General features: G+C 40.5%; 1 protein-coding gene across 3 annotated transcripts in view; it reads left to right on the plus strand.

Moving 5' to 3' along the window:
• gtf2ird1 (GTF2I repeat domain containing 1) overlaps positions 1 to 19,287 on the plus strand; it is a 41,042-nt gene that overhangs the window by 3,389 nt on the left and 18,366 nt on the right. For all 3 annotated transcript variants that reach the window (XM_042218288.1, XM_014330766.2, XM_042218287.1), the window contains exons 2-10: positions 4,687 to 4,816; positions 6,265 to 6,406; positions 8,130 to 8,306; positions 8,444 to 8,627; positions 11,004 to 11,320; positions 12,752 to 12,847; positions 13,788 to 13,871; positions 15,620 to 15,803; positions 18,715 to 18,740. In XM_042218288.1, coding sequence (XP_042074222.1) covers positions 4,691 to 4,816; positions 6,265 to 6,406; positions 8,130 to 8,306; positions 8,444 to 8,627; positions 11,004 to 11,320; positions 12,752 to 12,847; positions 13,788 to 13,871; positions 15,620 to 15,803; positions 18,715 to 18,740 — 1,336 coding nt within the window. In that variant the 5' untranslated portion in view covers positions 4,687 to 4,690. The remainder of the gene's footprint in view (positions 1 to 4,686; positions 4,817 to 6,264; positions 6,407 to 8,129; positions 8,307 to 8,443; positions 8,628 to 11,003; positions 11,321 to 12,751; positions 12,848 to 13,787; positions 13,872 to 15,619; positions 15,804 to 18,714; positions 18,741 to 19,287) is intronic.

The following is a 19,287-nucleotide window of genomic DNA, read 5'->3' on the forward strand; positions in this document are numbered from 1 at the left end:
TCATTGTTTGAACTTAGGTTATGTTTAATATAAGCATCCATTATAGTACAACAACAGCACTGTATATTACAGAAAATAAGGGGTTTTGACTTGATGTGGCTACGTTTCGCCCTGTTTGTAGAAAGTAAAACATTAAGACTTGAGGTATAATAGCTACGCTGAGTTTTTTGTTTCATGTGATCATAAAAATGTCTTGTGTCAATTAACATCTGAGCACTCAGACTGAGTTTTGGTTTTGCATTAAGCTGAATTCATTATATTCATTTACCACTTGCTGATGATGATGCTCAGGCAGTTTGCAGAGAATCTTAACACGCATTCGAAACACTGCAAGTTGACTAGATCATAACCAGATAGAGAGAAAGTCGTATGTCTTTTGTGTCATATCGGGTTACTGATTATGTTATAGGCGAATTAATGGAATTGAATTTTCATTTAAAAGTCAATTGTGGTTTACACCGATGATAAAAATAAAGTTTTTCTTTAATTTGTGCGTTTTCCCATGCAACATGTTCTTTTCCTTCATTTTTGCTCTTTCATGTAGTTCCCATTTGCTCGTTGCCAGGCTGTGGCTGCTTTAATTCAGGTCACATTCATTCATTTAGTTTATTCATTTGAGCTGCAATCAGAGTTACTGAAAACTCACTTAATAAAAAGAGTTTTATCTGTCTTCCTTTTTTAAATTGAGTAAATCCACCATTTTTCCAGTTTATGTGAACATTTGTATTAAATAACCATATTGTCAGTACTGGACAAAAATGAATGTCATTAAGAGTTTTGCTATAATTGAGCAGCCCTAGCAGGCAGGACCTTTATCAATGGCTCAAAATTGTTCTGTCCAGGATAGGGCTGCCACAAACGATTATTGTGATAGTCGACTAGTCACCGATTATTTTTGCGATTAGTCGACTAATCAAAGCATGCATCCATTGGACGTAAAACGTACAGCTTATTGCACCAGCAGCATCTGCTCTTATAGAACTACCATTAGCTTACAGCTTTAAGTGTTTAAGGTATGTGCTAACTAAAAATAAAGACAAGATGATACTTTATTAAATTTTAATGAAATCTGCAGATTGTTTAGGTGAAGTTTAATAAACTCAGCCGTCTGCTCCTTGCTATCTAAAATATAACAGGACACCGGAGTATATTCTTGAGCATCTCACACTTCTGATAATCAGCTGTCTGCTTGAAGTTTATTCAGCTGTGTAAAAACTATAACTTTAATCTCAGCCAAATCGATTTACTCAGGAACAAATAAAATACTAAAAAAAGCCAAACAATAACATTTTTAAGTTATCTATGTGACTTATATATGTTCAACCTGAGTAGCAAAGGACAGCGGTGGGTTTGAAAACGATTTGCCGGGAGTCCGGTGTTCTCACGGCTCTAGTGAGCCTAGCCCCCGGCTAGCTATCGAGCTAGTGGGCAACAGAAGTCTCCGAAAACGTCGGAGCGCTTTTGAAAATATGTGGTGTCTTGATAAACTGAGCAGATATTTGAGGTTTACACAGCTACATTCTCGCCTGAAAATATGTTAAACGTTTATTTACTGACCCAGAAAGAATAATAAGTAATATTAAAACTAACTAGCTGCCGCCATTGTCGGAAACTGAGCAGGGCTGCGCTATGAATTCTGGGACACAGCTTCTTCTTCTTCTTCTTCGGGGTTTAACGGCAGCTGGCATTCTTGTACATGCAGTGCTGCCATCTTCTGTTTCAGTCCGTTGTTACATTCTTAAATCCTACTACTCATTCCTGCGTCTTTTGGGATCTTACAAAGCTTCAAACGACGCGTCGACTATTAAATTAGTCGTCGATGATTTTGATAGTCAACGTAATCGTGACTAGTCGACTAATCGTGGCAGCCCTAGTCCAGGATGATTTTTAAGAATAAGAATAAGAACAACTTTATTTATCCCGAGGGAAATTATTTTGTCATGTACATGCTCAAAGCAGCAGGAGAGACAGGAACAGATGAATAAGATATATGATATACAATATATACAATAACAATAGTAGTGTACAGTAATATACAGTAGGAATAGTAGGAGTATTTTGGACCTTAGTACAACTGGTCCGTAGATGGTTAAGACAAAGAGTCAGTGTAGCCTTACTTTAAAGAAATCTCCACATTTTCCTGTTACTTTGAGCAAGCTGGGCACAGCTTGGGCACAGTCCAAGGACAACCCCTTTCTGGTGGGCGGCGTAGTTTCTTTACCTTCAGGAAAAACCCCTGTTATGTTAAATAAACTGCATGACTGTTGCTTATACTAACAACGATCGTAAGCCTCTTTTTGCAGGCTTAGAGTATAATTGAGCTTTTGTAAAAGTGACTGTCTGGATGAAATCATCGTGAATAGTCCCCGCATGCCTGCAAAGTTCACCTCATTCTCCATCAACAGCTGGATTTGCAATAAATAATCTTGGCTTTCCTTTTCTTTCGGGATCATAATAGACTCATTGATTTTGAGCATTGCTTTATGTATGAAAGCCGTTCCATGTTGAACTCTTCAATAGTCACTGAGAACCATAACAGCACTGTGACATTATGCTTGAGCTTCCTCTCGCAAAGCAATTGACATGACATTATCCCGAGCCTCTGCTTATCCCCACCGTTTGTCCCTCTCTCTCTGCTTCCTTTGCCTTTTAAATATGCGAGGGAAAGAGGCCATCTATTTCCAGGCCATAATAATTTAGGAGGGAGGGAGGGGGTAATGTTTGCTGTGGCCTCAGGGGATGCAGATTTAGATGGCCAATAGACTTGGCACGTTCAAACTGGTGCAGCTGAACCCCACCACACCCACCCTCCTCTTCCTCCCTCTGCCTCTTGTCTGTCTCTCTGCCTCTGTGTCCTCTCTCTCTATTGAGTCAGTGGTTTGGGCTTGCCAGAGGCTAGTATAATGGTTCCCAGTGTCTGGAGAGATTAAAGGCCAGAGCTGCATTGTTCAAATGCCCCGAGATTAGTTTCCAAGGAGACGGGTTTCAGTTGCCATGAGAACATAGTGCCTGGCTTTAGCCGAGCAGCTTTTCTTTAACACTTCCTGTCTGTTTGCAGCTTTGCTTTTTTTGTTTACATGGCCCGTTTTTTCTATGCCTTCCTTACTTGATTTAGCTACTCATACGATACAATGCTGATGCAGTTATTTTGGAAACATAAGGACTCGTTTTAATAATCTGTAACCAGTACCTCTTTTTTTTTTAACACCCAAGATCTGTTAAGGAGAAAAGTTTAAGGTCCCAGTGACAGAGTGTATGGTTGTACGCAGCGTTGTGGTGTTTTCAATCAGGAATTAAACAGGAACTGGCCTGTGAGTTATGACACCCGAAATGTATCTGCTTTTTTCACATAATAGGTTTTCTACTTCTAATAATTTAATTACAGTGAACCGTGGCTCATATGAAAAACATTTTAAATAATACAAATATCCACAAATTACGTGTTTGATTTAACAGAGGATGAAAAAATGTCTTGACAGTGATGACTTCATTGTAATTTTCTTGCATTCAGCTGAGACGTATGCAGAATTAATTTCTTGCACTCATATCAACATGCAGCAGACTCTCATTGTAACGTCTTCTGGAGTTCATGAGGTTAAAAATTGAGGCTGTACTCACTATGCTGTATTAACGGAATGGATTGAATGGATTTGATTGATATCGGTGCCACTGTCAGTTCAGTTTGTGGGTTTGAGTCTTTCTCAGTTCACTTACTCTGGTCTCTTTTTTAAAAAGAGTAGTCCTAAACAGGTTTTTCAATGTCAGCACGACTGTTTTTTTTTAAGTCTCTGTGCCTAAACACAATGTACAAACAAAAGATTTGCAGGTGACTCAGGTGTGCCAAAGCTCCCATGCTGTGAATTTACGTCATTATCTTGTAGTGCACATGAAACCAGTATTGAAAAGGATTTAATAAGCTTGGAGGCACTCAGTTGGACAATTTGGAAAATCTGTAACCAGGATAATTCTCCTGGCACTCATGTTCCACAGAGGATGAATCCCGATCCCCCCCCTCTGAAGTTCATACTCCTTTAGTGAAGCTGAATTGTGCAAGTTGCATCTGGCAGATGGGAACGGTGGAGCAGCATGATGACTTTGGCATGGATCTACGATTGCTTCTTTGCTCTGTAGACCCCCCCCTGGGGCCCCTAAGAGAGGTGATATTAGAAAGAAAGTAGAGGGGTGGGTGGATGGGGCATGGAGAATGAGAACAAACAGGCGTGCATGGCAGGAATTCTTTTATAGGCATATAACAGGAAAAGAAGCGTCTAAGGTGTGGTCCTGCTTCTATACATCAGTTAAAGCGGTTTCCAGTAAGTTTCTCTTCTGCTTTTTGTTTTGTGATAATGTTAGCATGCTGGCACATTAAAGATGGTAAATATATCTGCTCAGCAATCACTTTAAAAGTCCCAGTCCAGCCTAATGAGGCCTGTAGACTCGTATTTGTGTGAAACAGGTGAAGGAAACCCTCCCTCCCTTCTGAATTAATTATTCACCTTTCAGAGCTCAGCGTTCTGAATATAAGCTTGTATTTGCTTAAAGTCAAACCACATGATGTCAGCAGAACCTGCTTTGAATGCAGGTCACTGCAGCATGTGTACAGGAATGCATCCTCAGACACATGCAGGGTTTGTCTGTGTCGCTCTGTGGCTGCCTGTCTAAACTGTGTTCATCCGGTCCCCGCAGAGGCATGGCTCAGATCAGGAAGCTGGCATGCGACGGCATCAGGACGAACTCCCGCGGCGAGCCACAGGTCCCGCTGGTGTCAGCCAGACAGGAGATCCTCACCAGCCTGGTGTCTGCCCTCGACTCAGTGGTACGTTCATAATCAAGGGTCATACAGCGTCATTTCCTGTTGGAGATTTTGACATGTGGGGCCAAAATGACATTTTTTTTCCTAAACATTTCATGAAATCCACCTTAAAAGTGTTACTATAGTTTTTACTTTTTCTGTTTATGTGAGCATGCATTGAATATAAGGGAGGAATAGTGTATTTTGCTTAATTCCAAGAAAATAAGGACGCAGTTCTTCTAGTAATATCAAGATTGTTAATAATTTTTGTTAACGTGTTTCAAGTAAAAGCCAGTAAATGATTCCTATAATAACTCAAATGGAGGAAGTCTTGCTCCATACTAAGAAATGCGAGCTTATGAGAAACAGCAAAGTCATTGTCTCTGCAAATTAAATAACTTCATTGGTCTAATTTAACTGTGTATATAGTTTGGGGGAGGGGGGTCACCAGGCGTGTTGTCCACTTACAGAAGTCCTGCGTTTATTCTTGGATTCATTTTGGCTAATAAATGAACCGCCATGCGTTGACTCTTACAGTTTTGATCAGAAGTAGTCATACACTTTTACACTCCAAATTCGACAACTTCATGGTCAACTGAAATTTGCAGCTGCAAACCTGGACAAGCCAAATCCCCTCTGGAGAAGTTTTATGGTTATACGAGACAATAATTTAGCCATTTGGTTGCAGTACAAGAGTTATAGTTGGAGGACCAAAGGTTAGGCTTTCAAACTTAAGGAAGGTCGGTGTCAAGTATGGAGGTGGTAGAATCATGCTCTGGGGCTGTTTTGCTGCCAGTGGTAGTGGATGGAATAATGAATAATGAATGAATGAGGCAGAGTGCTTCCAAATTCTATAACCTAACCTCAAATCAACAGCCAGATGGTTAAAACGTGGACACAACTGGGTGTTCCAACAGGACAATGATCCCAAACTCGCACTGAAGATGGCTTAATATTCGGCTTTTGAAATGGGCTTCCCAAAGGCCCGACCTCAAACTTATTTCAAATTAGAAGAGTATGCTTAAAAGCCATTCATGTGCCAGGAACCTGACCCGGTCAAATATCCAGCCAGAATTATGCCAGAAGCTTACTGACTGGAACCAAAAGCATCTGGTCAAAGTACAACTTGTAAGGACGTGTGTTTGTGTAATTTGAGCCTCTATGTGTCCTTTAGACCACATGTGGATAAGAGAAAATCTAAAAAAGGAAACAACTCAGAAACAACTCACAACTTGTTTTTGAATGTCATTAGAGATGCATGTTGTACAATTATTGTACTCTGAATAAAGAACAGTTCAAGGAAACCCTTAAAAGCCAAAAATTACAAAGATTCATGCCCAACATGGAAGTGTACGTGAAGTTCTTCACCACAACTGGAAGTCGTCACTGAAATTTTCATTTTGTTTGCTTAAGCCATCAGTTTACAAAGTGTTTCGGTCCTTTGTAAACCTAAAAGCTTCCTTGTTTTGCAGTGCATGGCGATGTCTAAACTAAACGCCGAGGTGGCGTGCGTCACCGTGCACGAGGACAGCGTGATCGCCGTCGGCACAGAAAAGGGGAGAGTGTTCCTCAACTCCAGGAGGGAAATCCAAACAGACTTCTACAAGTTTTGCCGTAAGCACCGCTCTGAACGTCGTTTCCCATAATTCATTCAGTCTTAGTAGAACATCGATCACTCTCATTACAGCCGCAGCTGTGAGGCCGTTACTTAAAATACGCTTGTGTCACTTGTGTCCCCGAAGAAATCTTCGTTTTGTGCTTGCACAGATGCAGATTATCTGAGCTTTAATAATCACGGCAGCTTACCTCAACATCAAATGATGTCGCCATGAAATAAATCACCAAAGCAGATGCAGAGCAACATTTCCCCCCCTTTTTATCCCAAATAACAATACATCAGCAAAGTGTCTCATCATATCTTATTTAGCAAAGCCATTTGATGAATTATGTTTACAAATTTACTGACAGTACTTTATAGCACTCCTTTTAAAAACCCACCGTGCATTTGTAGGAGGAGATAAATTAATATTCCATTTTTCTATTAGAACTGAGCAAAGTAATGGAGCGGACAAACACTTTCATAACAGTTCTGACTCACACCACAGGTTGTTTACAACAGCAATTTGGCCAGTAAACGATACTTTGTTTGTTTTGTTTTTTTGCTATAATTTATCACTTCCTTTTGTGCCGATACTACAAATAATGTTTTTTAAAAATCCAACTTTTCACTTAGCCAGCACAAGATTCACGTGACTCAAGAGACCCTAACCCACAGACATATATTATTGTCATATTTTTTGGCTGGAAGACCAATATTATCTTGTTTTTTTGTTCTATTTGGTTTTTGTGTATATTTATTGTTGATTTTGTGTCTCTTCGTGTCTCTTACTCCTTCCTTTTACTCTCATTTCCATTAGCTATGCTAGCATCCAAGGTTGTAAGTTGAATATATTTTAGAAGTTGGCATTGGTCCATTTAGCCCCCTTTGTTCACCTTACTTGAGAGGTAAGGTGAAGCAACAGATAATACACTCAGTTCGCAGTATATCCTCCCCCGTAACCATGGACAGTTTAAAAGATGGACGTAGAGTCCGGGTCTGAAAAGTCAAGCAGTGGACAGCTGCCTTTGGCTGAGCCACGTTCTGTGGAAGGTTTCTTCCTATTGAAAAGCAGTTTTTCCTTCTCACTGTCGCCCACTGCTCATATTGTATGATTGTTGGGGGTTTCTCTTTATTAATGTAGGGTCTTTACCTGACAACATAAAGCACCTCGAGGTGATTTGTGTTGTGATTTGGCACATACTGAATATTAAACTGAATATTTGAATGCTTTCATGGTCAGATCTATCCCTGTCTTGTCAAGATGGCGACTGCTAAAAACGCTACAGGCTTCGCAACAGGACATCAGAGCCCACTGGGTGATGTCACGCTAGCCCCGTCCTTCTTTTATACTGTCTATGCCCGTAACACCAGTTCATCAAGTTTAATTTTCATCAGGCATCTGTTACTGAGAACATTGGCTCAACTTTGCTTTGATTTATTTAAGACTCAAACTGAACGGCTTAATGTTCCCCGCTTTATTGGAGATTATTTTCATTCATCTAGGCACATTGTTGGAAAAACAAGTCATTCGTTTTATATGACACTATTTTTCAAAAGGTGACATAGTCATTAGTTTTAGGAACCAGACTCTCAGTCATTTGTTTTTTGTTTTGTTTTGTTTTTAACCTTCAAAGACAAATGAATGACTTTGTTGGGGTAAAGAGTTTACTTAATCCTAAATCATACTGTAGCTCATTTGGACATTTTTAAAGTCATTTCTCTTTTATTTGGGGTCAGGGGTGCCATGCCTGCAAAATCTGACTGCAGCAAATTCCCATACCAAAGACCAGGAGAGCGATCTCAGCAAACTGAGTAAGGATGCTGAACATGGGAAACCGAGAGCTCCATCAGATGCCCAGTCCAACATCTTTGTTCTGAGGAAGATGGTGGAGGAGGTCTTCACTGTGCTCTACAGTGAGTAGTCCATTTTTTAAACCAGATTTTTTCATAAAGCAGTGCCGAAGCAATCCATGTTTGGAGCATAGGGAGCCACTTTTATATAGTTTCTTGGAAGTCAGGTAGCAAAACTCAGTGCGTCATGCGGTATGCAGGTGAGGCTATGGGAAAGAGCAGCCTGGTCCCTGTGCCTTATGAGTGGATCCAGAAGGACCCCGGCTGCGTGGTGGCTCATGGTTTGCCTGAGGGAGTCGCCCTGAAGAAGCCCTCTGAGTATGACACCAAGACACTGATGAAGATCCTGGAGCAGAGCCATCGCATCCACTTCACCGTGAAAAGGTGAGTCTGCAAAGTGAGAGACTGTGAATGGTTGGATCGCATTCTGAAAGCAGTTGTTGCATTTCTGATAACTCCAACGTGAAGATGAACTTGTGTTAGTTGCCCTGATATGTTTTCTTGTGCAGTTTTTAATTGGAAGTGAACAGACTTTGGTGCATTCGTCGTAGATAGAGTTTTAAAAGATACATCCAGTATTTCCACGTAAATTGATTGTATTTGTGTACAAACTTAGTAAATGGAGGTGCACGCATGTTGGAGTTTATAAAGAAGAATAAATATGGAGCTATAATCAGCTGCCTCACCATAAGTCTCCATGTCCACCATGTTGGACTGTAGCGTGCAGTTGGTGCTCATTCTTCCAGCTCTACGTAGCGACATCAGCTTTGAATGATCCTCAAGCTGAGAGTGGCTCTACAGAGCAGAAGCACTATCATCACCAGCTCCACTCCAGTTGGTGTGGATGTCCGACCAAGGGACGAGAGACTGCTGAATATCATAAACAAGAACAGCAGCTTGACTGGCCTTCCTATAGCAATCAAACAGAATAAAAAATTAAATGGCTACAAAAAAGAAACATTTAAGGCGTGTTTTAGTAGTCTACCTTTAATCTACTTGGTCAGCTGCTTCTAAAAAATGATATTTTAATGTGTTTCATTGCTTTTCATGGGAGACAAAATGTTGCACATAGCACAAATACGGCTCTAATTGTCGCTATGCTTGTGTAGGTGGATAAAGTCCAGCTGAAATATGTTCTAAATAAAGTTAAATGTACACAGATTTTTGTCATTTGGAGAGATGCATGTAAACTACAACATGTGCTTATCCAAAAACAGCTATGCTGTTTTGTCCTTAGCCTAAGATGTGGTGCAGATGTTCTGCTTTTGGTTTCAGCCACATAAATAATTAACGATAGCAGGCACATAATTGTTAGCAGTGTCTGAAATATATTAGAGACGCGCCTTTCAAGTAGACAGAATATTGAATTTGGTGGTGGTGGCTGTTCGGCCAGTCTTTAAAGACTGCTCTCAACCCAAAACTGCTCTCAAATGACTGTGCACAGACTTGTGAGCTTTACAAGTGCAGTTTGTACATATTATTTAGAGGAGATCCACACAGTCCTGACCGCTGCAGTCGTCTTTAGCTTTGCATGTTTCTCCTGTTTTTCTCATGTTTTGCCAGCTAATACTTTGTAGTGCATACTTCTGTTTTTGCTGTTTTGTCGTGGTCCACTAACAGCAGTAGTAGCGTGTTACATCCTACCAGACATCTAGTTGCATAAACTGTTCATGTTTCACTAAAACAGCTGTCAGCGCTTGCTCCCCAGTGAACAGCTTATATTGCAAATGCTGTATAGTGGGTGTGTAAACAAGTGGACTGTTTGAACACAGGCCCTGTAACTCCACAGAGGCTTAATCTGATGCCGTTTTTCCCTGAATTCACTGCTTAGCACATATTTATGTGGCATGAAAGCAATGATTTGTGCCCCTGCCCTGTTAGTGGGCGTGTTGAACTGTGTAGCCAGCTCTACAGTAATCTCCGCTGAGCTGGATACCTGTCCCCATGACAACAGTTGCTCTGTAGCACTCTGTAACAGGGTAGTATGAACTCTGAATATCAGCTAAAGTACTTGGCAAGAGTTCAGACTGAGAACAGTGCTGTATTACAATAATGAAAGTGGCTGTGTTATTAATCAAACACTGTATAATCCAAGAAATCCACTTTGAGTAATAGATCCATTAATTTAAAGGCTTAACAGACACCAAAACTCTGCACAGCATTTATTGCGCCACGAGAAAGGATTTTTTAAAAACTTGGAAAGTCAAAACGGCAGAAATGATTTCACTCGTGGTTTGTGAGTGTTTGTGGAAGAAGAAGCACTGGTGCTGGAGCAGGCCAGGATCAGCAGTCACAAGACTGAGGACCACATTCTTTTTTAGCTCAGTCTCATTTATTCATTAAGACTTTATTTGATCAAGCAGCTGCAAAAAATGATTTTATTAGGACGTATTAAAATTTGCAACATGACAGTTGTTTCAGACTCTGTTCTGTGTGTGATAAAGCTAACTGTCACATGTTTGCCCAAAACAAATTGGGGAATTTCCTCTCTCTACTGCTGTATAATGAAGCTGAATATGAACATGCAGCACTGTGAGACTGTGCAGAATTTAATTGGAGTTTTGGGCCTGTTTGAAAAGCAAAGGGCTGGAGGCAGCAAGTAAAGAGACCAAATGATGTTATTAAATGCCTATTATTTAATTCTTTTTGGTATCAAGGATGTTCTAACCAATCAGGCAGCAAATCATAACATAATAGTCTCATGTTTGTAGCCCTACAAGTTATTTCCCTTTTTGATTTTGTTGTTGTCTTTGTGAACAGGCAACCGGACGATTTGTCTCGAGAAACCAAGTCTAGCACTGATGTCAATCACAACGCTTCCACTGCGGTCATGACGCAAAGCAGCCACGGCCCAGCGAAGACGACCGCGCAAGCAGTCACGTCGTCAAGTCCCGCCACTTCCAGCAACTCTGTTCTGTCAAACTTCCTGTACGGCATGCCCATGTCCTCCAAACCCCACCCAGACGGCAAGCTGGATTTCAAACCCATGTCTCTCCTCAACCTGGGCAAGGACAGGCTGGCCAACTGGACACCTGGGTCAGAGAAGAGCACATCTGTGAAAGACAGTGCTAACACTGGTAAGCTAACATACAACATGTGTAAAGGTGGATTTCAGCAATGGAATAGGGGCGAGGTGAGTTGTTATGTCAGAGTCTCGGGGTTAATAGTATATCCAGCTAGGGGGGACGTGTTGCTGGCCGTGCCTGCTAGTTGGAAGCAGCAACTGGAGACATTGCTTGGCTTCCAACCTACTGAACACAGCTGTTTTCTGATCTTTGCATCACTAAAGAAAGCACCTATAGGTCTTTGTTTTCTTTTATGGACATTACCTCAAACAGTGCAGATGAGGAGGGCACAGAGTAAGAAAGGAAGAGACTGTGGTTCATTTACAAAAATAAAAGATGCCACATGCAGAATAAACACTTTTCTTGCTTCTGAAATGGTGATTTATAGCCGTGTTTTTAACAGATGTTTTGTGAAAGATGTCTGTGAAGCTGATTATTCATAGTTTAACAGTTAACTGTCCCCACCGACTTCTCTACATTCGGACCTTCGGCTGGTGCTGGCACTCCTAACTAGGAGTGTAACAGTCCTCCTAAACCATTCAAAGAAAATCATTTTGCTGCAGCTCTGATCACTTGATCATAATTAGATCATAAACAAAAATCAGCTGCAGTATTGTGATGCATGTCCAGTTCACTTGTTACCTGATGAGCCACAGTCAACAAGCTGATCTGACACATGTGTGCCACACATTTAAGAATGGGATGAAGGGCTTCAAATTGCTCTTTATTACACATGCAGTGTTTGTAGGGAAATGTTTAACCACATTCATTAGATTGGGCCCAACTGTTTCATGCCTTTGTGTTTTCCCCCTTCCTTCTGAATGACCGTCACTAGTTACTATAAAACACCGAAAACTTGAATTCAAGAAGAGTAAGAGCTATTATATGAATGTAGTATAAAAGTAAGATCCACAGAGCATTCGTGATGATGATCCTAATGTTAACAATACACAGTAAAAGCTCTAGGTAAGTATTTTCTCCTGTGCCTCAGGTCTGAATAGAAGTGTTAGATCTGCAGTTAAAGACCATTGCCGTTTGGTATTTCACTCAAGCACTACTTTTCCTTGTTTTACTCGCATCTTAGAGGAATCATTTCATTCATAGCCCTCGGTATTCAGTATGTTCACTTAGGTTTGAAATGTCAGTAGTTTTCTCATAAATGTAGACAAATATTACAAAACACAGTCTAGGTTTTACTCTCAGTCATGTTAGTCATGTGTGCAGGCAACATGTACACCCAAAAATTAAGACAGGTTCAAATATTGGTGACCTTGACTTCAAGGTCAAGGTCAGGTTTTCTGAGACTAATTTGAGAAAGATCTCACCATAAGTGTATCTATTAGGAGGCTGAGGGGTATCACTGGTTATGTGCATCTTGGCAGTGAATATAAGCATGACAAGTTAACATTTCTGCCTGAAATGTGTTTATTTTTGCATTTTTAGATGAGACCACAAGGCTACCTGGTGAGCAGGGTCAGAGCCCTACTGGCATCCACATCTCAAAGAGGCTACTCTTTTCCATCGTGCATGAAAAATCAGGTACGTTTGAATTACCGAGACGATATAGGCATTTGGCTTCATTTTAAATGGCTGTGGTAATTGCTAGTGCTGATGGGTTTGAGATTTCCTCATTGATGCTATTTTGTACTTGACAGCTAAACAGAAGGATTTAAAGCTCATGTGAAATATTTCAGCTATACACATGGTCACAATATTACCCTTATATTTCCTCTCATTAAGGCTTCAAATTTGGATAAAAGGCTGTCACTGCGCTTCCCTCATATTATATCACAACTAGCTCTTAGCATCAAAGCTCCTTTTTTTGTGGCTGCAGCGTAATAGCAGTAATGGGTTTTACAGATTCATCGGATGAGTTGATTAAAGAGCTTTTTCTTCCATTTTCCAGTTTCCTAACTTATTCTCAGCGATTATATAAATACATATAGACATGAGAACTGTACATTGTCCAGCACTGAACTGAAGATGTGTTTGAGGTCGTTAGGAAACCATGACGACGCCGTAGTTTATCAAACGGTGATCACAGATGTGTCATTTTCAGGCTTAAAGCTCAACTCAGATTTTATTTTATTAATAACGAGGTTCAAAGTCCTCTTAAAATTATTCCTGTTACACTATATGTCATGACAGGTTTGGATTTTACTTAAATCTACAACCATAGAGGAGACTTTGCATGCTGTTATTATTGTTCCTGCCGGGATTTGGAGGCTGATATGTACAGTAGCCAAGCACTGTTTACTGAACTGAGGCTGACCTGTGCGAAAACTTAAACAAGAAGGGCTAAGCTATTGAGAATAATCCTTTAAGAAGATTGCACTGATTTACCAAGTTGTTGCTGAGTAAATGGAAAAGATTAATTTCAGATCCTTAGCACTACAGTCAGATAAAACACTTTGAGAGGCTAAAGCTGCAGTAAACTTTGATGTAAGGACCGCATTTCCTTCTCTCTGTTTTCGTACAGAAAAATGGGACGCGTTCATTCGGGAAACAGAAGACATCAACACGTTGAGAGAGTGTGTTCAGATCTTGTTCAACAGCAGATACGGTGAGGAAGTCCTCTTACTATTCAATTCAATTCAATTCAATTTTATTTATATAGCGCCAAATCACAACAAAAGTCGCCTCAAGGCGCTTCATAGATACAGAGAAAAACCCAGCAATCATATGACCCCCTATGAGCAAGCACTTTGGCGACAGTGGGAAGGAAAAACTCCCTTTTAACAGGAAGAAACCTCCGACAGAACCAGGCTCAGGGAGGGGCGGGGCCATCTGCTGCGACCGGTTGGGGTGAGAGAAGGAAGACAGGATAAAGACATGCTGTCTACACAAATGGCTAAAAAAACAGCTCAACGTGAAGACGTGTGCAGCGATCATGCATTAAAAGCATGTAAGGATGCTCGCAAGAAAACCAGCTGCAGGATCCTCGTGCTGTCTTTAATAGAGAAAAGCTACCAAATGCAAAAGTTCACCATTTGGAATCAAGTCAAGAACTTTTTATCTGCGTGACTTGAGATGATGGATCAGCGTTGCCTGCCCTAGACACACACACACACACACACACAGATTTATTTGACAGAGAGCAGAGATACGAAGATGAACTTGTGTGTATTTGCGTGGTTCATCAAGGCAGTTTAAGAATTAGTCATGTCACCTCCAGTCTAATGATCCGTGTTTCTGGATGCAAATTTCCCACCCTTATGGGATTTTTCATCAGTTTGCTCTCAAATGTACGGATTTGTGTCCATGTACACAAAAGGGTTGATTGATACTTTTTCTCTGCAGTTTTTTAATTTATCAGTGAGAGGATAATTATCATTGTCTCAATACAAGGAATGATAATTATAGTTTAAATATAAGGACTCACAAATATCAGCAGATTCCTGGAAATTGCTGAAATTATTGGAATGGACGTGTGAGAATATACAAAGACGTGGAAACACTGTAGGGAAAAAATGACCACAACAAAGAGAGGGAACCCAGGAGAAGCACGTCCTGAAGTTTTGTTTATTTCTTTTGTGGCTGGGTAACGTCGGCCACGTATGTATGTTACGTCGTAAACTCTACAAAGATTCACCGCAGAAGTCTGAATCAACCGTGATGCTCCTGATGGTTCGGATATCAGATATTATGATGTATATTATAATCATAATTATATTACCTAGGGACTATGTAGCAACAATGTAGCTAACACGACGTCTTTTTAATATTTATGCAATTAAAAAAAGCACATTTTTTACATTTCACAAGAATAACGTTTAGTTTATATCCACAAATCTTCTCTTATGCATGAAATATTATGACGCCACCAGGTTGCTTAGCAACCACCTAGATAGATATGGGCTAAAATCATTGTTTTTTCCACCTACAAGACCTAAAAAAAAGCATCACAACATCCCAATTATATCCACAAAAGCTGAATTTTACACCACATATTATAATTATATTATAGCGCTCATATTGCCTAGCAACCACCTAACAACAGGCTAAAGTAAGTGCCATTTTAACGAACAGGCCAAGAAATGCAAGCACTGGCAGGGACTAGTTGTTGCTTTGGTCATCTAGTCGTCTGCATACATGAATTAATGCTATTTAACTAATAGTGATGGCATTGGTTTAATGCATTAATGAGCTATAAAAAAATCCCCCTGATTGACGAGCTATTTGCGATCACTCTGATCATCAGCTGTGCCCGAGGTCCATCACCATAACCCCACTGGAGGCTGCTAGTGCTAATGAGTTAACTATATTTTGTAGATTTAAAATTTAAGAATTTTCTCTGTTTTCTACCTCCAGCTGAGGCATTGGGTCTAGATCACATGGTGCCTGTCCCCTACCGCAAAATAGCCTGCGATCCAGGGGCCGTGGAGATCATCGGCATCCCCGACCAGATCCCCTTCAAGAGACCGTGCACATACGGAGTCCCCAAGCTCAAACGCATCCTGGATGAGCGCCACGGAATCCGCTTTATAGTCAAACGGTAACAAATGCTTTAAGACAAGAACTGGTGAAAGTGCATGACATCATTTCTTGTACTCTCACTGTCAGAGTGTTGTAGTTAGAACAAAGAAGCACCTGGATGCATATTTTTTACAAACGTCTAATTTACTCACTGACCAGAGATCCATCCAGATTTACCCACTTGATGCTTAATTATCACCAAACTGCAGAATGGCGTCCCTACAGAAACTTTAATTTGGGAAAGATTTTTTTAAGAAGCAGCTACCAGCCACGCCAGCCTATACCATCTGTTTGTTAAATGTCTGTTTCCTTCAGCACACTACGTCCCGCTGAGTGGTAAACCATTTCCATTCACGTCCCAAATGACTTTCCCTTGCCAGCGCATTGCGCTAATGGCTGCTCTTCCATCCATTTGTTTGAGCTAATTTAAATGAGCCACCATGCCTTGTTTGAGATAACACATCTTTTAACGAATCCTGCAGGCAGCTCATTAGCCTTAATACAATTAGGAAAGATTGAAAATGTCATTAATTCAGATCAAATCACATTCCCATTGTCTGTGAGAGATGTTCCAGATGCAGGCAGCGATGTGCTTTTTTGGCATCTTCTCTGTTGTCAGTCTATGATCATTTTTATACAAACAGTAACTGTAACTGAAGTGTTGTGCTCATTTAGTTCTGCAGCCATGCTATTAATTATTCTCAGGTGATGTCCCGTGTAATAACCACCCGAGTTTCACTCGTCTCACGCTTCACTTTGTGAAAAGATGCTGAAAATATAAGAAATGTAAAATCCCGTCAGTTTTAGGTTAACAGGCTCACTAAACTGCTGACATTACTGAGAATAAGGTAGTCGTTATTAACTATTATTAAGTCTTTTTTTTAAATACAAATAGTAGTCATACACACTTTTATATGGTCTATATCAGCGGTCCCCAACCTTTTTTTGCACCACGGACCAGTTTAATGTCAGACAATATTTTCACAGACCGGCCTTTAAGGTGTCGCAGATAAATACAACAAAATAAAATGATACGACCAAGAGAAAAGCCGTGGTATTTTGTAAATATAATAATAAACAGAAAGTCACTGTGTAATTGTGCAACTTCGTTAGCAGTGTCCTCCTGAAGTGCGTCAACAACATTGAGAGTAACATCCTCCTCTCTGCTCCTTAATGCTCTCTGGTCGCTATGGTAACGCATAAATATTTCTTTCAAAGTAAGACACACAACTACAACACGGGAAAAGACCCTGAAAACCATCCATTTCACACCCGAGCCTCAACTCTCGCGGCCCGGTACCAAACAACTCACGGACCGCCCCGGGGGTTGGGGACCGCTGGTCTATATGGTCATCAAGGCAGCTCTGTGTTTTTCTTCAAAGTGGACAGCCAATCAGAAAAAAGTTGGCTTAAAAAAGGTTATTTACAGAATTAGAGGCAGTAGATGAGCCTTCTCTCATCTCATCAAGTGTCTTCCTCGTGTTGAAAATGAAAATCGTAACACTGTGGTGAAGACCAAACTGTCTTCACTGCTAATGGGTTGGACTGAAGACGCGCGTCGTCTCGTTAGTGCTCCTTTTTTATTGTAGCATCAACTTCAGAATTTAAACCTGCCTCACACTTTATTAAATAATGTCTATAAATTCCCTTCAGCCTCAGTTTAACATGAACACCCTTAGATAGATTCACATTCAAAAGAGCAGGCAACCATTCTGCCAGCCGTCAGACTTGATAATATTCACATAGACAAAAAGTGATCTGGGCTTCACTAAAACCACAAATTCTCTCACTAAAAATACTATAAAAAAGCTAAAAGTGCTATAATTAATAAATAGAGCTAAATTTAAAAAATGAATAAATAAATGATATGTATGTGCACAATTTGCTTTAGCTTATTCAGATTATTAATATCAGCTGGGACAAAGTTGTCTCTGTCCTGTGAGACCACTAGCGTCCATCCAGAGTAAAGCTCTGAATCCCCACATAAGGAGTGGGAGTCATTATTGAAATGGAGCCGGTCGTCCACCTGTCTGGTATACAGATACTTAAGGTTAAGCTGCGATTTACCGATCAGCTTCCCTGACCAGTTTCAGTTTGGATCAGTTTGTTCCGATCCTTCAAAGATGGGTTACCGTACTATGACGCAAAGGAATAGATCTGACTCAAGAAAAGATCTAAAAAATAAATGGATAGTGTCTCAATGGTCTTATCAGTGTAACAGGAGTACAGTTTCCATAAACAGAACAAATGTTGATGAGCCTTTTTTCTCTGCTTCACAGTTTATACCAAAATTCAGTCTTGAATCAATAATAGCCTCAAAATACAAAAGACTGCATATAGTCCACAGTTTGACCCTTATTGTTTGTGGCGTCAGGTGTGCTGGAATTTCTCCTCAAATCCACGATCACTTCTTCTGTTATGTTGAGCTGAAGGTGCTCAACACCAGGTCCATGGGCGGTTTCCTTGCCAACGATGTCACACAAATACAAATACCATGATATGATGAAAAATACTCATAAATGTCTTTCTGGTGTCTAAGCTGTAATATTTTGCCCTATTAAGACCTTAGAACAACAGTGTAGTTTCTTAAGTTTGTAAGTAAATAAGACCTAAGATTATGATCACGCAGGAGAAGAACGCTGGCAGGCAGAGAGTGGCAGTATGTGCCAGAAGGAAGGGGAAGCAATCCAGGAGTATATCACAGTTAATCCACAGTTAATTTTAGTCAGAGGAATTCGGGGCTCACAAAAGGAACGACTCAGTTATGTTTGATTATGTTTGACTGATTGTTTAAAGAGCAGCTAATGTGCTAAAGCAGCCGTTAACAATGTTCCATTTCTGCAGTTTTTTACAACTTGAGTTTTGTCCTGAGAGCTGAGGTGGTCTTTAAACAGAGTCGCTCACAGCCTGTGTTTCTTTCTGTCTTCCAGAATGTTTGATGAGAGGATCTTTACCGGTAAGAATGTGATTGATTCTGTTTCTTTCTTTCCCCTTTCTTAGAAGAACTGAAGTTGGGGTCATGTCTCTAAAAATACTTAAAACAACAAGAACCTAAACATCGAATGTGCTTGTACTTTACTAGTGTATTTACCTGCTGCATCTTACTTTAAATGTAGTGTAACCCTCATAAGAATAGGATCTACTCACTGCCTGTTATACTGGCCTTGCAGTGTGCACCGTCACATCTGCTGTCGCTGTAACCTGGTGCCACTGTGTGGAAGACATGAGTGTCACTTTTTACCACCGTTTTAATAATTTATCTGTACAGAAGCTCAGAGATTCACAGATTATACAGCGGGAGATGCTACAACAGCTTGAAAAGATGACGCTTTGTGGAAAAATCTCTGAAATTTCTTTGCCCCTGGGTTTGACTTGCGCTCCTCCTACACCAGCGCTGATGCCGAAGTTTTGTCTGAGTGGCGACACCTCATCATTCAGGAGAATACTGCAGTGGGTAGCTGTGCCGTAAAGGCCGGCAGAAATGGATGTGTGCATGATGATGT

Source organism: Haplochromis burtoni, unplaced genomic scaffold (assembly GCF_018398535.1).
Source record: "Haplochromis burtoni strain Fernald_Lab_line unplaced genomic scaffold, NCSU_Asbu1 Contig_17, whole genome shotgun sequence".
NCBI lineage: Eukaryota > Metazoa > Chordata > Actinopteri > Cichliformes > Cichlidae > Haplochromis > Haplochromis burtoni.